A 23241-nucleotide genomic window follows, 5' to 3' on the forward strand; every position below is an offset into this window, starting at 1 on the left:
AGATGCGTAAAAATAAGTCATGCAAGCAAAGCTTTGCACGCCCGACTCAGAGGTCATAGGCGGCTTGTGCGGCCTCTCTAAAAAGGGTGGATTTTTATCCAGAGGATGATCAATGGGATGAGTACCACAGAGATACCGACCCCCTGCGTCCAAACAACCCTCAAGCTGGCTCTGCAGGCCCCTGACCTGCAGTAAGGGCTTCGGCTTCTCCACTGACTTGCCTGGCAGAAAGGGAGCACTTAACCCGGAGAAAAAGCAAACAGGTCCGTGTGGCACCTTATAGACTAAAGAACTTTGAACATAAGCTTTCGTGGGTGAATACTCATTCCATCAGATGCATGGGTATTCACCCACAAATGCTATGCTCCAATACCTCTGTTAGTCTATAAAGGGGTCGGCAACCTTTCAGAAGTGATGCTGCCAAGTCTTCATTTATTCGCCTCTAATTTAAGGTTCGCCTGCCAGTCAATAGCATTTTAACATTTTTTAGAAGGTCTTTTTCTAGAAGTCCTAGTAATATCATACCGAAACATTGTTGTATGTAAAGGTACATAAGGTTTTTAATACGTTTCAGAAGCTTCATTTAAAATTAAATTTTAAAATGCAGAGCCCTGCCCGACTGGTGACCGGAACCCGGCAGTGTGGGTGCCACTGAAAATCAGCTCACAAGCCAGCTTGGACACGTGCCATGAGATTGCTACCCCTGGTCTATAAGGTGCCTACAGGACTCTTTGGTTGCTTTTTACAGATCCACACTAACCACGGCTACCCTCTATACTTAAGTGGAGGAGTGTCTGACCGGAGAATCATCTGGGGGCGCATCCACAGAGCGAGGGCGGTTGCAGCTGTTCTGTTCTCCTGCCCCTCCTGAAATCCACCCCTGGGCTTCTGCCCCTGCGCTCCCAGGGGGGAAACTTGGTAGTCAAGCCTCTCTCCGGTTTACAGCTGTTGCCGTCTGTGTCCAACGGGGAGATACTTTGTGTACGGTTCTCATCTGTGGAATCCAGAGCGCCACCCCTTGGAAATCCCTTCCCCCGTTTGTCTGAGCTTCCCCTGACTGTGTCTCTCGCACGGGTAATACCAGCGGTGTCCCGGGCTTCAGGCCGGTCATTTGTAATTATGCGTTGTTAATGGAATTGTCTGCTGAGATGGTGAATCGCCCTTCTACACCTTAGGAACACCATTTTGACTTGATCCGCGTAGGGAACTAAAATCCAGGCCCTGCCCTGAGGCGCAACCCCTTCCCCCGCAGACTCCTCAGCCCTCCCCCAGCCGGGGAAACCTGCGGCAATCTTTCCTCCTTGCTCCACCTGTTCACCGAGCACACAGCCTCTGTCTAATTCTCCTCCCAGGCTTGGGGAGCAAATAGAAGTGGAGCTTGTAACAAAAAAAATTGGGGGCACCCGCCTAGTTCCCTTAATGCGTAGTACCGACCCTGTCTCAATCCCACCACCCACTGCAGCCCCTTCCCGGGAGCCTGTCTGACCAGTCCATATCATAGCTGCAGCAGAGTGAACACTGAGCTTTGCAGGAGAGGCGAAGAGAAGTCTCCAGGCTTTTTCCTTCATTAGCGGACTCACCAGCTGGACCTGTTGAAAGGAAGTTCAAATAAAATCACCAGTAGAAAGAGCAACAGTATCACATTCACCGACTGTGCACATTACTCGGGACAAAATACCTCCCAAAACTTCAAAAAAAACTAAATTGGATGCTAACAGTCTCATTTCGCCTGGTTTTGAAGCGATAAAGTTCTCAGGGAGTTGGCTGGCTACTGCTGAGACCGCGGAGCTGCGGATTGTGTCTCGGGTGCAGACCTGGACACGAGAGAGACAGATTACAAACAGGAAACTGTCTACCCTCGTTTGTATATTGCTGCTTCTTATAATAGGATAGATTCCTTCCATTAACCTTCCATTGCCTCTGGAAATTTCCACCACATGCATCCGAGGAAGTGGGTATTAACCCAGGAAAGCTCATGCTCCAGTCTATAAGGTGCCGCAGGACTCTCTGCTGCTCCTACCATTAACCACGTGAATTACTCTCAGTAGGGCTCCAACGGGAGTCGGACTAGCTCTGTTTCTGCAGCTAGCAACCTGCAATGGGCTCCTGAATAAGCATTTGCCTAAGGGAAGAATGAACATCTGCCTGAAATTCATATAGATGATTCTAGTGTCTGGTCCAATGTCTGTTGTACTCACTGCAAAGCCTCCATTATAGGTTTGGGATTAGGCTTTCAAGGGGGGGACTCTTTGCTAGAAAGCAGGACAGACGCAGCTGACAGTCTCTGTGTATCAGGGCCAGAGATGTGTGAAAACTGATGGTCTCCTTCAAGAGGGTTTTGGAACTGTGGCTGTAGGGTGTGATTTAATCTATCAGCCACACTCACAGAAAAGGTGCCAGCTCATGCCAAGGTCCCCATGTCCAAACCAAACAAGTAACTGCAACCGGTCTGTCTCCCCTGTGTGCTAGCATTGCTAAATTAGCTATTAGAATGAAAAGAATGTGTTTAGGATTTAGGCTTTATTGAATGCTTGTGAATTGTTGCATGCATTAATGTCACTTGTAACATATGTATGCCATAGAGTAAGGTCATACTTAAGTGGTTGCTTTGTAATCCTGTGTGGCTCACCAAACTGGGGAGACATATTAATTAGTGTTACACTGAACCACAACAGAAAGTGTTACCGCCTTCCCAAGAGTTCATTCATCCCAGGGGTCCAACAGTGTCAGGAGGACCCCAGCGGTCTGTGCCCGGCGCTGCACAGACACACAGGACGGGACAGTCTGACTCCTGCACCCAGAGCCCAAGGGCAGGTCACTCAGATCACTGGCAGCAGGAGTGTGTGTCTCTTATAAAGCCGGGACATGCAAATGAGGGAGACACTTTCCTGTTTAAATCTGTGCCTCTCTCTGCCCAGGCTGCACCCGGAGACACAATTCGAAGCCCCTGGGTCTGTGCAGTGACCAGCCAGTCCCTGAGAACTCTCCCCTCCAGCACCAGGGAAAATGGGATTTTTTCTCCTTGTAATTTTCGCTGTAGCCGCTTTGGAAGGTATTTTCCTCCTCTGAATAACAGGCAGAGTGAGAAGAATATTGTGTTACTGCTGATTTTAAACCTATATTAATGACTTGTCTTTATTCCCAGGTGTCCGGTCCCAGGTGCAGCTGGTGGAGTCCGGAGGGGACGTGAAAAAGCCCGGAGACTCTCTCCGCCTCTCCTGCAAAGCCTCCGGCTTCACCTTCAGCAGCTACAATATGAACTGGGTCCGTATCAGGCTTTCTGGCAAGGGACTCGTATACGGGTTCGCGCTATAAATTCCGGAGAGTACATACTACCCTTCTGATCAGTGAAAGGCCGGTTCAACTTGCATCTCCTCGGCAGGATAATTCAAGAGTGAGCTGTATCTGCAAATGACCGGCCTGAAGCCCGAGGACACCGCCCGCTATTACTGTGCAACAGACACAGTGACACGAAACCGGTTTGTGATCCTACAAAAACCCAGGCTGCGGAATCGCCCTTCTCCCGGCACCGCGCGGGGGCAGCAGTGACACACACCCCGCTCCGGGCTCACACAGGAGACCCGGCACCCGGCTGAATGTAACACAAACCTCCCGGCAGTTTTAACCCTTCTGTTCCCGGGCAATGTGCCTCCCTTTCCGTTCTAGAGCACCACTGGGCCTGCGGTGCAGAGATCCCTCTCTTCATCTGTGAACCCCAATACAGAGCTGGGGCAGCAGTTGGGTGTGGGGGAGAGCCCAGTGATGGGGTGGGGGCAGCCAAATTTCTTTTTCCTTGGGGCGGCAAAAAAACCTAGAGCCGGCCCTGATTGTCTTTCTCCCCACAGCCCCAGGGGGGAGCCCAGGAACTATTCCAGCCTCTGGTTCAGAGAGGGGAGACTGAGGCACAGAGAGATGGAGGCCAGATATGGAAATGGGCCATTCAGAGTCCGCGCGGGGCTATGGGGCAGAGATCACCCAGCGCCTGAATAAACCCCACTGCACTGAGCCTGGGCATATGGCACCGCCGGGACTTTCCCAAGCGGCTCGTGGATTGTTTTCACCCCCCTGACATGTGGAAATCACCGCCCGGACTCTCCGCCAGTGTCAGTGGGTGGAGCTGAGAGATCCCGACCCACAATAAAGTTCCACAATGTCACAAAGTCACCATGGAGATAAAAGACCCGCCCCTCAGCTCTTGATGACATCACTCAGTCTCAGCCCACTAGTGGCACTCAAGGCATTGGGGATAGTCATGTGACTAAGGGCACTAAGATGGGGTCAGTGGACTCGCTCAGAGTCAGGCGAATGCAGAGGGAGACGCTGAGCCGGGCTGGAGACAGGTGGGGGACAAGGAGGACAGACAACGCTGCTCCCACTGAAATAGCCCCAGGGCTTCCCTCAGCCTTCTGTGAAAGTCCCACCCTAAATTAGGCACCACCTCAATGTTAAATGTCAGGACTTCCATTATTCTAAACAAGTAAGTCTTAATTGTATCTGGGACTCAGAAAAAGCACGGAAACACACTGTACCAGGCCAAGGGAAGCCATTTGCCCAGGTGTCGCGTAGGGGCTGCAGGTCCATAAAAAATATCCCACGATGGAAAGTGCCACCAGGCCAGGAATAAAGTCAGGTTTTACGTCTCTAATTCCCAGATAATATTCCTGATTGCCCATTGCTCCATAGTGTCCATGCAGCTCAGTTCATTCTCCCTTCAGCTACGCTCAGACGCACTGTAACACATAGTGCCGGGATTTTGAGAGAAAACCAATGGATTGAGGCAGCTCTCTCATTCAAAAAACAATCCAGTCCAGACTGTGATTTGGCCCCAGTGTCGCTTTATTAAGGATGTGTGTGAACGGGTGTGGGAATATTAATGGCAACAAGAGTGAGTCCGAATGCTGCCAAATACTCTTGTCTCTCACAGTCTAACCCAGAGGTGGGCAAACTTTTTGGCCCAAGGGCCACACCTGGGTGGGGAAATTGCATGCAGGGCCATGAATGTAAGTCTGGGGCAGGGGGTTGGGTTCAGGAGGGGTGCAGTGTGCAGGAAGGGGCTCAGGGCAAGAGGTTGGGGTGGAGGAGGGGTGTGGGGTGTACAAGGGGGCACAAGGCAGGGGGTTGGGTTCAGGAGGGGGCTTAGAGCAGACGGAGGGAGGGATGTGGGAAGGGAATCAAGGCAGAGGGTTCGGGTGCAGGAGGGGTGCGGGGTGCAGGCTCCTGCAAAGTGCCACTTACCTGGAGTGGCTCTGGAGTGACAGCGGTGTGACCCGGGCTAAGTCAGGCTCCCTGCCTGCCTGCCCTGGTCTCACACCACTCCTGGCAGCAGCTGGCACCACGTCCCTGCGGCCCCAGAGGGGGAGGGGCAGAGGGCTCCACGCACTGCCCTCACCTGTGGGTACCTCCCCCAAAGCTCCCATTGGCCACGGTCCCCCATTCCCGGCTAATGGCAGTTGTGGGGGTTGGTGCCTGCAGGTGAGGACAGTGCACAGAGCCCTTTGCCCATCCTTCCCCAGAGGCTTTAGGGACGTGGTGCTGGCTGCTTCTGGGAGCAGCAAGAGGCCCGTGGTGCCAGGGGGTAATAATCCCGTGGGCCAGATCCAAAGCCTTTATGGGCTGGATCCAGCCCGTGGGCTGTAGTTTGCCCACTCGGCTCTAACCCAAAGGAAGGAAGGAATAAGGGAAGCTTTTCCCTGAGCCCAGAACATGCTCTATCAGGCCAGGGGAGGATGTCTTGGGATTTGAGATCATTTTGTTTCTCCCTTAGGTAAAAGCACAAACATGATCCCCCAGCTCAGGTGCTTCCCAACACAGAATAAGGGGCCCTCTGAGTCCTTTTCACTGTTGCAACCACTGTTATATATTTGCAGCAAATATTGTACAAAGGTTGTCCAATGAGGTGTCTATGAAAAGGTTATGAATTGCTGGTTATGATTATGCTATCTGTATGCATGTATCATTTTTGTATGTGAAGTTATAAGTATTGGAATATCCATTCACTTTATGGGGATTGTCTGCTCCGTTCTTTGCCGTTCACTCTAATGGAGTGAGGACAACTATCCCCTACTAGGACACTGCCCACCAGGGCTGGCTCTAAGCACCAGAAAACCAAGCAGGTGCTTGGGGCGGCACATTTTCAGGGGCAGCATTCTGGCCATCTGTTTTTTTGTTTTTTGTTTTTGCTTTGGGCAGCAAAATCATAGAGCCAGCCATGGCAGCAGCAGCAGCACCAAGTCATGCACTGGCAGAGCCCTGGGGCTGCTGTGGTTCCCGCCAGGGGGGAGCAGCACCCACACCTTGTGGCTGGGCCAGGTAGGCTCCGAGTGGGGGACACTCGGGTTGGGAGCCGCCCCGTGGGGCACATGGAGCTGCCTGCAGGTGCCACAGGGTGGCCACCCCCCAGCGAAGCAGCTGGGGCTGGGTGAAGCAGCCCGAGCCGCTCAGGAACTGCGGCAGAGCGGTGAGAAGTAGCAGCGGGGCCATAGAGGGCGGGGCGCTGCCCTGCGGGCCAGTGTCCCGCTCTCCAGGACTCCACTTCCTTTGGGGTTACTGTGCCCCGGCTCCTCAGCCCCCTGCCGGAGCGATCCCCTGGCTCTGCCCTCCTGTGTCCTGGACAATCCTGGAGGCAGGACCCCTGGCTGGAAGGACCCTGGGCTGAGGGTTTACCCAGACCCTGCCAGTGCCGGACCAGCTGGAGGCGAGAGAGTAGCAGGCAGAGTCAGCACTGAATAGGAGGAAGCCTAGTGTTAGGATGGCAGAGGGTGTGGGTCGGGGGAGGGAAGAGAGAGCCCTGGGCTAGGGTGGCGGGGGATGCTGGTAGGGAGGCAACAATGGGTAGGTGGGGGTGAGAACCCAGGACTGGGGTTGGGGGCAGCCAAAAATGTTTTTACCTGGGGATGCAAAAAACCAAAAGCCGGCCCTGCTGGCCACAGCCAGATGTGCAGTGTAAGATCTGAAAAAATGGATTCAGGGATTCTGGATTCGAAATCCTAACTCTGAACAAATCACAGTGTGGAATTTTAAAGCCAGCTAGCGGGTTCGGATACCCAATTTTCATTCATCTTTAATGAGAAGTAGGTGTCAAAATCCCTTAAACATGAGGATAACCGTATTTCCCTAATTCACAGCAGGGTGGTGTGAATAAATTAATTAGAAGATCAGAAGCTGTTGTGAGGACTTGGATAAACGTTGGAAGAGGAGGAAAAGAATGGAATTAACTGGAGTTTTATTGTTGTTTATTGACAGGAGTCAGCTCCCAAATCCAGCTGTCCCAGTCTGTGGCAGAAATCAAGAAGCCTGGAGAGTCTGTGAAGGTGACATGTAAAACCTCCGGCTACACCTTTGCAGCTGTCACTGGATGTAGTTCAGACCTGGGTCGGGGTTTGGAGCAGGCTAGCGGGTCTGGCTCAAACCAGGCAGGGCACTGAAGTCCCAAGCTGCCAGGGCAAGTAAGCAGGGGCAGAAGTAGTCTTGGCACATCAGCTGGGGGGTTCTGTGGTCCAACCCATCACAGACAGAACAGGGAATCAACAAGTGATCCGCCCCGTCACCCATTCCCAGCTTCTGGCAAAGCAAAGGCTAGGGACATCATCCCTGCCCATCGTGATTAACAGCCATTGATGCACCGATCCTCCATGAATATATCCAGTTCTTTTTGGAGCCCTGTTATATTCTTGGCCTTCACAGCATCCTGTGGGAAAAGGTAGAATATTTCTACATAGACTCCTGCTGTTATCACTACAGACTTCTTTCCTTGCATAACTCAGAAGATAAGACAGGACGCTTTACCCTGAGTTAGCCTGCAATAATCAATGTTATTTTTGAACTGCCATCCGAAATCTGGGACCCTAAGAATTGCCAACCTCCCAAGGGCCCACCTAGCTCAGTCTTCTGCCTCCCACAGGGGCCACTAGCACCAGCTCTTGTATAGGAAACAGAGAAATGTGAGGCGATTATCAACTCACCCACTCAAAAGGGGAAGATTTCTCATTCCCTCCTCCCACAAGCATTCGTGTGACTCTGAAAGCATGGGAGTTTATCTCCTTCCCAAAGTTGTCCTTCGAACCAGCATGGAGCTCTAACTCTGTTTGATACATTATCAGACTGAAGCTCTAACTCCAACTGTTTTAACCAGAACGACTCTTTGAGCACTACCACGGTCTATGTGGGACATCTGAAGCACAATGGGCTGGTTCACTCTCCAGATTATAGTCCATGTAGACAAGACCAGGGGCAGCAAAGTGCACACCCAGAGGCAGAAACATAGGTGCCCAGGGAACTTTTACTGGCAAAAACTTAGGTGAAAAGTGATCTTAGACGTGTACAGAATTCAGGGGTATCTGAGCAGGGGGTAGGATGTGTTGAATCCCATTTGGGGCCTGATTATGGGATGTGGGTTCCGAATGTGGCAATTGGGCTCCTAAATCCATTTGTAAATCTATCCCTTAGTATTTAGGGGGCTTAGAAAGGAGAAGAAGAAGATATTGAATTTACTGTTGAAAGATTGGTGTCCTAAACATCTTACAGAATCTCCTACAGCTTTACATAGATACATGTTTGGTTACTTCTCTCTACATGAAGTGAATTATTTAGGCCTGAAATTTCAAAGATGCCTAAGCGAGTGAGGTGCTACTTTGCAGCTTCTTTCCACTCTAGCAAGAAGGACTCTCACCACAGGACCTCTTCCATTTAAACACTCACTCCAGGTAAACAAACAAAAACCTGGAACAAACAAATCAACCAACAGAAGGGAACAAAGGAAAAATACCCGAAGTTCAAATTTTACCTCCAAAGGGAAGAGAAACTCCAAGAACTCAGCTAGTGTCAGTCTAAGGAGCTTCAAGGTGTATTGCTCCCTTTCGGGGTACAAGTCTTCCTCTATGTGTCCTAAAGGGCTAACACAGACTATGCAGCTGGGGGTCTCTGTATCTTCAGGAGCTCATCGCAGGGTTGTTAGTTGCAGAAATGTAGAGACAGTCAGACCCAACTCGGAGCTCTACTAAGCGTAATTCCCTTAGTTAATGGAAGGAGTCTGTCCCTTATAAGGACCGGGATATGCAAATAGGGGTGACCGTTTCCATTTTAAATCTGACCCTTTCTCTGCCCAGCCTGAACCAAGAGAGACAATTCTCAGCCCCCTGGGTCTGTGCAGTTACCGGCTAGTCCCCTGAGAGCTTTTCCTTCCTATACCAGATAAAATGAGACTTTGGCTCCATTTAATTTTCATATTCTCAGCTTTGGAAGGTATTTTGTCTCCTGTGTAATTCGCACAGTCAAGTGAATGTGATACTATTTCCCTTTTTATGTGATTTATGTTGTGTTTTTCTTCCAAGGTGCCCGCTCCCAGGTGCAGCTGGTGGAGTCCGGAGGGGATGTGAAAAAGCCCGGAGACTCTCTCCGCCTCTCCTGCAAAGCCTCCGGGTTCACTTTTACTGAATATAATTTGCACTGGGTCCGCCAGGCTCCCGGGAAGGGACTGGAATGGGTGACTGGAATTAGTTCCCCAAGTGGATCGAACAAATGGTATTCTAAGGCTGTCGAAGGGCGATTCACCATCTCCAGAGACAACTCCATCACCACGGTGTACTTACAGATGGGCAGCCTGAAAGCCGAGGACACCGCGTGCATTACTGCGCCAGAGACACAGCGAGGGGAAACCGGGCTGAGCTCAGACACAAACCTCCCCCTGCAGACACAGGGAAAGGAATTTCCTGTGGGTGACGTTCACGCTCCGCAGCAATGAAAACAGACACAAAATATCGCCCCGCACACAGCTGTACTAGGAGTCAGAGGCTCTGCTATCACATCTCCCCAGGGGATGCCCAGCGTGTATTTCGCAGAGCAGGAAGAAAGGACAGGTGCATCTGACCTCGCTAGACTGTGGATATCCCCAGTGACTCTCTGATCACGTACTGTCCATTTTAAAGCGTCCTCCTTCTCCCAGTGAAGTCAGTGGAGAAGCCGAGCCATTCGTGCAGCCCAACTCAGAGGGCATGTTGAGCCCTGAGTGAGAATTGTTTGGCAGGCAGGGTGGGGTCAGTAATCCCTCAGTGATCTTTCCTCTCAGCCCATTAATCTTTGGATAAGAATCCACCCTTTTTATAGCGGCCAGCACAGCATCACAACCCTGTCACAGAAATGAATAGAAATAGGAATCCAAATACGAATGCCAAAAAGAAAAGCAATATGAATGCCAACTACTAGAAACTGAGCTGCTGTTCTGCCTGCTGCTATTACCCGATTCAGCCTCTCTCTACTCGGATTCATGGCTTTCATTTCCTTTCCGTTAAAAGTGTCATTAGGGGACTATTATACTGACATGCCCCCTCACACTAAAATCTCCTTTCCCCTTTATACCTACCTCCCACAGCACTCTCACCTCACAGAGACCCCTACAATGCTGCCTATTTTCCTCCTCGCTGCACCTACCTACCACACCTGTCTTCAGCCTCTGTAGCATTTGGGGAGGGGATATAATGGGGGTAATTTAGAAAAAATGTTACAGGACCCCTGCTAAAGAAGACACAGGCATGGATTATCCCCGAGTTAGGATCTGTCACCTGCTGGTTTTACTGTGAAAGACTGAAAAGGAAAAAATAAACAAGCTAGAAAGTGGTTTAGTGAATATGCGGTAAGTAGATAAATACAGATACAGTTTAGAGGTTTGTGAGAGCGTGAAGCCGAGACCCCCTTTCCCCTAAGGTATAATATATGGAGGTGTTTGTACTTTACAGATCGAAATCCTCCAGAAAGGTTTCCTCTGGGAGGTTAGATCCGGACTTGTCACTGTGTTCAGGGACGTCAGGAAGCACAGGAGGAACTCGGTCCAGCAGCAGCGGGATCAGGACTGAGATCACGATCAGGAGGTAAGTAGTAGAGATGTCGCCTCTCGGAGCTCCCTCCTTCTCTCCTCCCCTCTCAGCGCGGGCATTGAAAGTTAACTATACTGAGGCTATGTCTACACTACACGATAAATTCGAATTAGCTTAAACTGATTTTATAAAACAGACATTATAAAGTCAATTGTGCGCATCCACACTAGGCACATTAATTCGGTGGTGTGCATCCATGGTCCAAAGCTAGCGTCGATTTCTGGAGTGGCACACTGTGGGTAGCTACTGTAAAATAATAAGGCCAATAAAGTCGATTTGCATCCACACTAACCCTAATCCGATATAGTAATATAGATTTTAGCGTTACTCCTCTCGTTTTGTAAGAGTACAGAAATCGATCTAAAGAGCCCTTTAAATCGATATAAAGAGCAGTGTAGTGTGGAAGGGTGCAGCGTTAAATCGATTTAACACTGTTAAAATTGATTTAACAGCGTAGTGTAGACCAGGCCTGACTTGCACGCGAGCTGTCCCATCCCCCAGAGTCCCCTCACACAGGGTTATTCTACCCCTTTCTGTCAGGGCAACTTGTTAAAGAAAGGGTTTCCAAACCCCCATCACAAATAAACCAAATAACTTTACAAGGAGACTGTCCAGTCGCTGCTGGGCTCCAGCCGTGGAATTACAAAACCTACAGACAGATATCAAGGGTCATGACCCAAAGGGGCCATGACCGGGACACATTGCAGTACAGTGTTAAAATGAAGGAGCTGCTGAACGCCGACCACAAGACGTGGGAGGCAAACCACCATGCCGGTGCTGTCCCCGTGACCTGCCGGTTCTACAACAAGCTGGACACGTACTTGGGGGCGACCCCACCTTCACTCCGTACAGCCCCATGGACACTTCCGGTGCTGTGCCAGCCCAGAGTGCACTGAGCTAGGAGCATGAGGAAATCAGGGGTGAGGGTGCTAAGGAGGAGGGGGTTCCAGAACCAGAGGATGACTCAACATAGATGCATGCATCTAGGAGCTATTTTGTACCCCAGAGGAGGATAGCCAGTTGCAGCAGCTGGAGCTTGGGGAAGCACAAAAATCAGAGGAGGCACCTGGTAAGCGGCTTTGATTTTGGGAAGCGAGTTGTTGGGGGCAGGCTGGTGGGAGTGAGAAGGGTTCCAGAAAGCAGGCTTGGGTCTGCGGTGCCTAGAGGAGGAACAGGACATTGATGGATTCTTTCACATTGCAGTATTGGCCTCAGAGATCTCACTGAAAGTCTCATGCAGATACTGGGCAATCCACTTCCTTAGGTTCTTTGGCAGAGCTGCTTTGTTCCTTGTCCCACTACGAGTAACATTCCCATGTGACTGTGTCATCAGGGCGGGGCGGAGGGTACCATTGCTGCACACAGGCAAGACACATAAGGGCCAGGACAGAAGCCGCAGTCTTGCAGAAGACCATCTTTGCTTCCTTGCTCACCCTCAGCAGGAGATATCTTCAATGATGAACGTAGCCTGTGGAAAATGTGGGGACAGCGTTCAGTATAGGGCCCTACTACAGTGTTAGCTCTCCCCCAACACACAGTTCCTCAGTACAGTAAGGCCCTGGAACAATGAGTTCCCTTGCCCCATGTAGTTACTCACCGTTTTGGGAGGTCTTGTGGCTTATATGCACTCGCCTTGGGACATCCAGTTGTGATAGGTATGTGAATTGTGCTTGTGTTTAAGAATGGTTATATCAGCACTCTGTCTAGCGTTAACAACGGTGCCTCTGTGAAATGTTGCATTTTGGCTTCACAGTTGCAGCCTTGGGAGCCCAGTCGTCCTTGTTATCTGCAGCTGAATGGCCGTGCAGACTCAGGAGATGTCCTCGAAAAAGTAAAGAGGACCTGCTGCATGAAGTTATGCAGCGGCTAGCAAGCCACTACTGAGAATCAAAAAACTCAGGAGTGGCAGGACATTGCAGGGAGGGTACGGAAGGAGAGTGTGGAGCACTGGAAAGAAGCCACGGAGCAGCTCCTAAGCATTATAGAGCACCAAGCAGAATTGATCCAGGTGCGCCTAGCACTGCATACGGAGCAGCTCTGCAGCCGGCCTCCCCTGCAGTCGGTGTCCCAAAACTTTTTCCCCGGTGCCTCCTAGTCACCACCAACACAGTTTGGCCACCATCCTTTCCTCTCTCACCATCCACTGCCTCCCACACCAGAGGGCTGTGGATTGTCTCTCCAGGTGCAGCCTGGGCAGAGAGAGGCTCAGATTTAAACAGGACACTCTGACCATCATTTGCATATCCCCCTCAATTTAAAAGAGTCACACTTCTTCCATTATTGACCTGAATCACTTGCACAAGGGCTGAGAGAGGGGGAACCAGACTGCAGCTTTCCCAATGTTTGTACAGCTCCGATCACACTGTGGTGGGATGCTGATTATACTTTTCCTTCAGAGACAACTCTACACCTGCCCTGAATGAGTGCAAATCCCTAGGCACCAGTCTAGAGGCACATCCAAAAATCTGCTGCTGTCAGCTAATATCTGTGATCTAAAGAGAGGAGCAGCGCAGGCTCTGATGTTAGGTGGTCTGTTGCTTGTAAAATTAGTTGAGGGAGAACACTAGCAGGTCGATATAGAGGGCAGGGGAATAAGCCCTGCCATGGGAATCTCTTTGAGGTGGGAATGGCAGTGGGAGGACATGACGGTAGGGATAAAGTGTCTGTGGGGTGGGAGTGAACAGGTGTTGCGGTATCAGGCAGATGTCAGAAAATTTTCACTTTCTAACAGCTGTATTCAGTCCTATTCGCATTTATTTCTGCAGGAATACAGGCCTGGGCACCTCTACCAGTGTGAGGCGATGTTAGAATCTTGCGCCTCTGCTTGGACAAACTCCCAGTAATTCTTTCTGTAAGTGCAAAGGGGGCAACACAGTTCCTGGGATAGGCTACTGGGCTGAGATAAAACATTTGGGGCCGCTTGGGGAAGCACAGTCAGTGTGTTAGGAGGAGGTGAATGGAGGGGGAAGAGAAGCTCCCTTTTATAAAAGTATTATTATCTGTCTCTGAGGATTTATAGCTAATCTCTGGGTTTCAGTATTACATGAACATAAGAATGACCATATTGAGTCAAACCAAAGGTCCATCCAGCCCAGTATCCTGTCTACTGACAACGGCCAATGTCAGGTGCCCCAGAGGGAGTAAACCTAACAGATAATGATCAAGTGATCTCTCTCCTGCCATCAAACAGAGGCTAGGGACGCCATTCCTTACTCATCCTGGCTAATAGCCATTAATGGACCTAACCTCCATGAATTTATCCAGTTCTCTTTTGAAAGCTATTATAATCCTACCCTTCACACCCTCCTCAGGCAAGGAGTTCCACAGGTTGGCTGTGCACTGTATGAAGAAGAACTTCCTTTTATTTGTTTTAAACCTACTGCACATTAATTTCATTTGGTGGCCCCTAGTTCTTTTATTGTGGGAATAAGTAAATAACTTTTCCTTATTCACTTTCTCCACATTACTCAGGATTTTATATACCTTTATCATATCCCCTCTTAGTCTCCTCTTTTCCAAGCTGAAAAGTCCTAGCCTCTTTAATTACCCCTCAGATGGGACCCATTCCAACCCCCTGATCATTTTAGTTGTCCTTTTCTGAACCTTTTCTAATGCCAGTATACCTTTTTTGAGATGAGACCACCACATCTGCATGCAGTATTCAAGATGTGGGCGTACCATGGATTTATATAAGGGCAATAAGATATTCTCTGTCTTATTCTCTATCTCCTCTTTAATGATTCCTAACATCCTGTTTGCTTTTTTGGCTGCTGCTGCACGCTGCGTGGACGTCTTCAGAAAACTATCCATGATGACTCCAAGATCTTTTTCCTGATTAGTCATAGCTAAATTAGCCCCCATCATATTGTATGTATAGTTGGGGTTATTTTTCCCAATGCGCATTACTTTACATTTATCCATGTTAAATTTCATTTGCCATTTTGTTGCCCAATCACTTCATTTTGTGAAATCTTTTCGAAGTTCTTCACAGTCTGCTTTGGTCTTAACTATCTTGAGCAGTTTCGTATCATCTGCAAACTTTGCCACCTCACTGTTTACCCCTTTCTCCAGATCATTTATGAATAAGTTGAATAGGATTGGTCCTAGGACTGAAAGAAATGAGATGAAATAAAATTCAGGGGTTCCCAGAGTTGTCTTTTTTCTCCCAGTTAAACTTATCGTAGGTTAAATAGACCTTGAGGGACACAAAGGTTTTTGGCTGAGCTCAGACAGTCTTTGAATTGAGGTCTTCAGTAGCTCAGCCAGAAGGTAGGGGTCTGTTACAGGAGTGGGTGGGTGTGGTTCTGTGATGGAAGGGGTCGTGGGGTATCCTGGGTCCTGTCCCAATGCTCCAAGATACATTGTTTCGCATCCCAGCAATCCCTGTGCTTCTGTTCACATTTGACACCATCTTTCAATGGTTTGTGTACTGTGCACCCTGCCCTGCCTCTTTCTGACTGTAGGAATGGATCCCGAACTGTTGACCAGAATGCTGCTTGCTCTGACCAACACGTTAGGAGTGGTTGGGCCAATGGGGGCTGCTGAAGCGGCGCGGGCTGAGGGATGTACCGTCTGCCACTTTACAGCTCCCATTGTCCCAGAGCAGCGATCAGCAGGATCAGCGAAGGGGCAGGTAAACACACCGGCTTGGCCCTCCAGGGGCTTTCCCTGTACAAGCTGCGACTTCTGTTTGAGAAACCCTGTATTAAAGGCATGTTGGTGCACTTATCAGCAGGTAAACATGTAGGGATTTCTATCTGTTTTAGTGATATGAGATAAATATTCTTTCAGGTCTTGTACAGCCATTGACGCTACTGAGAATAAAGTGAAAAGTTCAGTCAGGGACACTAAGAATTGTGCTTAAATTTAAAGTAGTGTCCTGAATAGAGATGGGTTTAAGCAAATTCTTACATGCTTTCATGAATCAAGGCCTAAGAAATTGTACTAGGGGTCTCCCTGAAATAATTTACATCCTTGAAAATCATCCACTGCCATCTCTCTTAAGCGATTTGGAATATCTCAACCCTGCACTGCACTGGGATTTTACATAACAGTCTTTGTAACAGATTTCCCACACATAAATGTTGCTGAGCTGTGCGTCTGAGCGCACTGTATCTTACCTGAGAAAGAACAGGCCCTCCACCAATTAGAGTGTGAGACTGGGATTTTCAAAGGCACCCAAAGTTGTGAAGTTTCCAGCTCCCATGGGATTTAAGTATTTACATTAAGACCCTTTAAAAACTCCACCCTGTTGCATAAACACGGTGGCAAGGTGGAGCTTTTAAGATCTATGCATTGTTAAACTTTATTATTTTATCCAGCATTTCCATAGAAACTTTAGTTTGACATTTTTCTCTGTATTATTGCCTATTTATAGTGGGTGTTGAAAATAATATGAACGGTAATACTAGGAGGAAGAAGAGTGATACAACACTTCTGTGCAACTGAACTGTTTGATTCATACCATTAGCCCCACTCAAAGCAATGCAAGTACTGTACTCTCAGTTACAGTTGCACAGGCCTACAGACCCTTGAAGGGTTATAACCCTAACCCATAGATAGATTCCTTCAGGGTGCCAACTGTCCACTTTTACTGTATGACCTTGCAGAATTCAGTTATTCGGTTTCTGAGCTAAAACATTCAAAGCAGGCTAGGTGGGGATCCGCACCCAACCATTCATTTTCAGGTGCCAATCTAATAATAATTCTATCTTGTAGTCCAGCATTGCAAGGAAGAATTTCAAACATAGGTACTGGACCTAGGGGTGCTGGTTTGAAGGTGATTCCTTTATATACAGAGTTTGGTTCAGTGTTTCAGCACCCCCACTATAAAAATTGTTCCAGCGCCCCTGGTTTCAAATGCCTGCCTCCTTCTTCTCATAGAAGAAGAAAAGGACATTTTCAGACATTAGTAATAACACTAACCCCTAGCATTTTATAAAAGCGATTTTCAGCAGGAGATGTCAGAGCTCTTCACAAAGGAAGGTTAGGTGAACCTAAAAGGTTATTCCCATTTTACAGAGAGAAATGACTTATCCAAGGCAACCCAGCAGACCAAGGAATGAATACCCCGTTTTCCATGGCTCAGTCTAGTGCTCTGTGCACTAGGACACACAGTGGCAAGGACTCACAAACTAAGAACAGACAGAACTCAGCAGCAGGTGAACAATCACTGGTGCATTTTGTCTATGAGAGGTCCCGAGCATTCTTGTAGAGATCATTGAAGAAGTGATCCTGTAAGAGAGGCTGTAGCTCCTCTTCTCCAACCAAGTATCTTTTTTCCTCTGGACTCGACTCCGGAAGGCCTTAGTTTAAGGAGGGTTGTGGTTTCTGGTGTGGTGGTTTTTGTTTTTTGTTTTTTTAAGAGGAGGTGATGCAAATTCAGTGTCTCGGGGTCCTGCATAAATCCTGTGTTCTCCTGGACGGCAGAGTATGAAAAGGGATCAGGCCAAGGTCTTGGTGTCTTTGCAGTTACCGTCAGAAACCCTTCCCGCGTCAGCAACATGATATCGTGGCTGAATCTTCTCTTTATTCTAGCAGCCCTTGCAGGTAATTCTCCCGCCCCCGCAACTTTAGTGGGAGACTCCGGCGGAGGTTGGACGTTTTTGCCCCAACCCAAAGCGCAGTGAAGTGAATGGGCATCTTTCCAACGGCTTCTATGGGCTTTGGCTGAGGTCTTGTATTAAGGTGATTCTAATGGAGCTTTTTCTTCTTCTTTTCCCCCCAGTTGTCCGGTCCCAGGTTCTTCTGATGGAGTCCGGAGGTGGAATTCAAAAGCCCGGAGACTCTCCGCCTCTCCTGCAAAGCCTCCGGGTTCACCTTCAGCAGCTACCATATGAACTGGGTCCGTCAGGCGCCCGGGAAGGGCCTGGAGTGGGTCTCACGGATATACAACTCTGCTAATAGCCACAGCACATTTTACAGTGATGCGGTTAAAGGCGATTCACCGTCTCCAGAGACGACTCCAACAGTCTGGTGTATCTGCAAATGAACAGCCTGAAAGCTGAAGACACCGGCCGCTATTACTGTGCGAGAGACACAGCGATCAAAAATCTACTGAAGTGAATACAAAAACCTCCTCCTCGAATCCAAACATTCTCAGCACCAGCAGCAGGCACTGACACGACAGAGCAGTTTAAACACAGATACATAGATTGTAAAGTCTCCAGCCCTTAATCAGGGCTTCCGTCCTCTAAAAATGCAGATTGGTAATTAAAGACTCACTATGTTGACAGAATAGAGAGTAGCTTGTTTAGTGGCTAGCAAGGGAGAAATAGAATCCTCCTCAGTAGCTATTGATCATTAGCTTTCTGCCCTTCCACATGCCTCATAAACATGAACTAAGAGGAAGAAATGCCAGAGACATTATTTAAGGAGTCTGTTTGCCAGAAGCTGGGAATGGGCGACAGGGGATGGATCACTGTATGATTCCCTGTTCTGTTCGTTCCCTCTGGGGCACCTGGCATTGGCCATTGCAGGCAGACAGGATACTGGACTAGATGGGCCTTTGGTGTGACCCAGTCTGGCCCTTCTTATGTTCTTTAGAGTCATTGTGGACCCGCCCTAGAATTTTTCACACCATAATTTTGTCACTCTCTGCAGATACCTGGAGAAGGCTGAATGGTGCTCCTGGAGCGCATTGTCTCTGTTGTGCGCATTGCCTCTGTTTGCTCTTTAATGCATAAGCACAAACTGGAGAAGAGTTAAAGATGAGTTTGTTTTGTTTCGTGGATAATTTCGGGCCGTTCCTATACACCTGGTGGTTCACCCTGAATACAGCCGTTAGGACACTGTTCAAAGACAAGACCAAGCCATTTTAGTGTGGGATTTTCAAAGGCTCCCAAATGGTTCCAGCTTTCTTTTTTGAAATCCTGTCTTGGGCAGGAGGTGCGTGTTGGAAACAGCTGTGGGGTGAGGTTTGCCCAAATTGCCAAGAACACGCAGTAAGGAAGCATCGCTTTCAGATTGCCTGTAGGTCATGTCCAAAGACTCGTGTCAGGGAATACTTCTCGTTGTATTTTCACATAGTCCCGTTCTTTGTCTGAGGGTTCTGGTCTCTGCTCTTCCCTATCAGTGAGTGCTTTAGAAAAAAATCCCCTCTACAACATCCTGCGTGGAAAGGCCAATGGAGTCACGCTAGGGATTTATTAGACCAATATCTACAGAGCTGTCTGTCTGCTTCTCTCGATTACATCTATTTAATGTCACTGTTCCTTTTAAACATTTCTTGTAACAACCCGCTTTGCTTGTCTCCAGGGGCCCGGGCACAGCTGGTTCTCACCCAGTCCAGCCCGGAGATTAAGAAACCCGGAGAATCCACCAAACTGACCTGTGCCCGTGAGCGACTTTGATCTCAGCAGCTGTTATATGAAATGGGTCCGACAGGCTCCGGGAAAGGGGCTGGAGTGGCAGATCTACTATTACTCATCGTCTGACAACAGCTACTCCCCGACAATCCAGGGGCGATTCACAGCCTCCAAGGACCGCTCCAATTTCTACCTACACATGAACAGCCTGAAAGCGGAGGACGCCGCTCTGTACTACTGTGCGCAGGGCCGGCTCCAAGCACCAGCATCCCAAGCCGGTGCTTGGGGCAGCAATCTGCAAGGGGCGGCAGTCCCTGTGTTTTTGCCCCCAAGCAGCCCGCTGAATTGCTGCGGGACGGCGGGGGCAGTCCCTGTGCCCGTAGGGCTGCACCAGTGTTTCCGCGGGAGCGGCAATTGAGCAGCAGGTTCTATGTTCAGCTGTCCGCAGGGGCGCAGTTTCTGTCTTCTGGGTGAAGACAGAAGCTGCCTCTGAATTGCCACCGCCGGGGAAACGCGTGAGCTGCATTAGGGGCACACGGACGGCCCCCGCCCTATGGCGTCAATTCGGCGCGCTGCTTGGGGCGCAAAAACAGTAGAACTGGCCCTGATAAGCCCAAAGACTTCCACTGAACTCGACTGATTTCAATAAAGCCGTTATTAACTAGAAATAGCTATGCCTGTACAGTAAATGCAATGCTTTCCCCAGTACTGTAGTTAATCTCTACAAAGCACGGGATAGTATATCAGAGATACTGTAAGGGAGTTAAACCCTCAATTTCCCAATTCCCTTGGGCTCTATTGAAATCCCAGTCAAAACCGCAAGAGAGGAGGTTACTTTTCCCTTTCCCAAACATCCCTATGTTGCTAAGAAGGCGCTGTCCTGCACTTATATGTGGCTGAGAATCTCTCACACCTTTGAGAGTGTTAAACGACCAAATGCTATTTATTTAAATTGAGTTGGGTCGTCCATATGCCTTCACAATTTTCTGAGCTGAACTCACTGTCTTAGGGGTACATGCATCCCAGGGAGAGATCCTCATGTGTTGACAGAGCTCACACCCTGTCATCGCTTATAGTCACCTTGTGAAACTCGCATGCAAATCCCTGCCCCGGAGGATTCCTTTTAAATACAAACCCCTGATTGGAGGAGCCTCAGACTCCCTCCAGACACAGAACTGCCGGGGCCTGGCTGCTGGGGACAGTTTGCACCTTCACTTAAGATGAACCTGCTACGGATTTTCCTGTTCATGCTAGTGGCCCCTTTAGGTATGTGGCTATTGGGGGTCAAGAGGGTTCCTTGCTGCAGTGACCGCAGAATAGGCTCTGTTCAAATGAGCCTAAGGGAATTAGGTTCACAGATCCCAATGGAATTTAGTGGCAGCTGGGCGCCTCACTCCCTTAGATTCGGTCTCGGGGTGTTTTATTTTCACAGGTTCCCCACTCCCAGGGGATAAGGGCCTGGCTCATTGACTCATTTCTGTGTTTCCTTCCCAGGTGTCCTCTCCCAAGTGCAGCTGAAGGAAACGGGCCCGGGAGCGGTGAAACCCGGGGAGTCCCTGACACTCACTTGTACCATCTCTGGAGACTCGGTTTCTAGCACCAGCGCCACCTGGAACTGGATCCGGCAGCCCGCGGGGAAAGGGCTGGAATGGGTGGGACGCATTTACTACAGATCGAGTCAGTGGTACACTAACTACGCCAGCGCTCTGCAGAGCCGAGTGACCATCACACCAGACACTTCCAAGAGCCAGTTCTCCCTGCAGCTCCGCTCGCTGACAGCTGCGGACACCGCCACCTACTACTGCGCCAGAGACACAGTGACACAGAGCAGAGCGGGACTGGCACAAAAAGGGGAAGCTGGTTCTGTCCACTTAATTTCACAATCTGAACTGAAAGAGCTGAGATTCTCCTCTCCCGCTTCCCATAACACTCCATGTAAGTGGAAAGAAAATGCAAAGGAGAGGCGGGTAAGGAATCTGAGCGAACTTCTTATGTATATTTGCACCAAGGTGATGCCACGAACAGGAGGATCATGAGCCCAGGGACACCCATCAACGCCCTGATGGCAACATTTACAAAAGTGTTAGCCCTTGTCCAGCAAAATGAAATATTCTGGCTCTTCCAAGGGCTTTTCGGGGAAACACATGAACAAATCCAGTCCTTCCCCACCAGATGGGAAAGAGAAATGCGGAAAGAGATAGCAAGGGACTAAATGGAAAAATGAAGTTGACCTGGAAAGTTTTCGGGAGCACCTATTTGAATCGAGCTGCTGAGGAGGATGGAGACGTTGATGATAATAATAAGAGTAACAAAATAATAACAGATGGTGTTCAGATCGGATGCTGTACTGACACCAAGGAAACAAAGAACAGGAAATTGCACAGGGAAAGGGAGGAAGTGGGACAGGGGTCTCTGAATGGCTCAGAATGGCAGCAGGGTGCAGTAATTAACAATAACTCAGGTGGCCCCAAGGATCAGAAATTAAACGTAAGCTCCATAAAATCCCCTTTTGCAAAGAATTGCCAAATAGAAACATTCACCGGGCGGACAATGTCCGGAATATGAGCCTGCGTCATTTCTTCCAAGGGCTCCTGGTAGAGAATACAGTGGGTATGATACCGAAAAGAAGGGGAGAAGGGATATTCTTAGACAATTACGGGCTAATGAAGGCAGCAGATAGAATTCACTAACTCGTGTGATTCACACACATTCCTATCAGTCGAAAGACTCGCATTTCACTCCACTGACTTGAATAAAGCCCTTAGTAACTAGACACGTCTCTAGGACTCTGCAGTGCATATAGTGATTGTGCTGGAAAGACAAGAAATCTCTGCCGAACACAGGATAGGATGGCAGAGAAGATTAAAACGCCCAATCCTGCAGGATTGCGATATTTGGGTTCCTAACTCCCATTCGGCTCTTTTACCAACCAAAACCATAAGCTTGTGTTTGCAAGCGAAAGTGAAAGTTTGCAAGCAAGTGAAAAATGCATAAAAATAAATAGTATAGATGCATGAATGGAAAAATAAAATTTAACTTTCTCTGGAGAAACATTCAATATGGAAAAAAAACCCAAATAGCATTTTTTGTACACTTTTTCTTTACAAAATCATCAATTATGTTCTCATAAGTAATATTTTGTAAAGAGGCACTTTCAAGTGTATCTAGCTAAACGATAGCTGGTGCACTGTCTGCACTGGCGCTTGACAACACTGAAACTTGCTGCACCAGGGAGGTGTTTTCTTACACACCCCTGAGCGAGAAAGTTGCAGTGCTGTAAAGCGCCAGTGTAGACAAGTCCTAAGCCCTTGGCTGCACTTGAGAGTTGCAGTGCTGGCAGTGGCTTTACAGCACTGTAACTCACTCCCCATCCACACTGGCAAGGCACGTACAGCGCTGTATCTCCGTGGCAACAGCGCTGTTTGTACTCCACCTCAAGGAGAGGAATAAAGAGTATAGCTCTGCTGCTGCCAGCGTAAACAGGGAATAATCTTAGTACGTTGCGACTGAGCTCGGAAGCTTCCCATAATCCTTTTAAGAATTCCGGCTCCGGGAGCTGCTTATCAAAAAACCAAACCCAGCTGCAGTTTACTGTGAATGAGCAGAGGCAGGGGAGTCCCTTTGGAACACCCACAGCTAGTATTTGCTTGAGGAGAGAAGCAGCGCAGCAGGCAGGAGGGGGGAAGGGTCTGTTTCGGGGGAGGCTGCTTATCTGGTGTGTGAGGAAAAAAACGGCTACTGTTTGCTTTCAGTGAGTGAGAGAGGGATGGGGGAGAGGGTCGGAACTTGCAAGGCAGCTTTGACAGTGTCAACTCCAAAAATCCACGCTCTCTCTCTCCCCCACACTTCCTGTCACACTCCACGCCACCCTCCTCCCCTTTGAAGAGCACTTTGTAGCCACTGGAACGCTGGGATGGCTGCCCATTATGCACTGCTCCTAATGCCGCTGCAGATGCTGCAAATGTGGCCACAACAGTGCACTGGTAGCTGTCAGTGTGGCCAGACTGCAGCGCTTTCCCTACTCAGCTGTAGGAAGACAGGTTTAACTCCCAGCGCAGTACAGCTGC

At 49.1% G+C, this 23241-nt stretch overlaps 1 gene segment (V, D, J or C); it reads left to right on the forward strand.

The window, feature by feature from the left end:
• LOC142047769 (immunoglobulin heavy variable 6-1-like) overlaps positions 1–23241 on the forward strand; it is a 159742-nt gene that overhangs the window by 130292 nt on the left and 6209 nt on the right. Inside the window, 1 exon segment of the V gene segment in view lies at positions 20669–20991. Coding sequence covers positions 20669–20991 — 323 coding nt within the window.

The sequence above is a fragment of the Chelonoidis abingdonii genome, chromosome 14 (genome assembly GCF_003597395.2).
Source record: "Chelonoidis abingdonii isolate Lonesome George chromosome 14, CheloAbing_2.0, whole genome shotgun sequence".
Taxonomy (NCBI): Eukaryota; Metazoa; Chordata; order Testudines; family Testudinidae; genus Chelonoidis; species Chelonoidis abingdonii.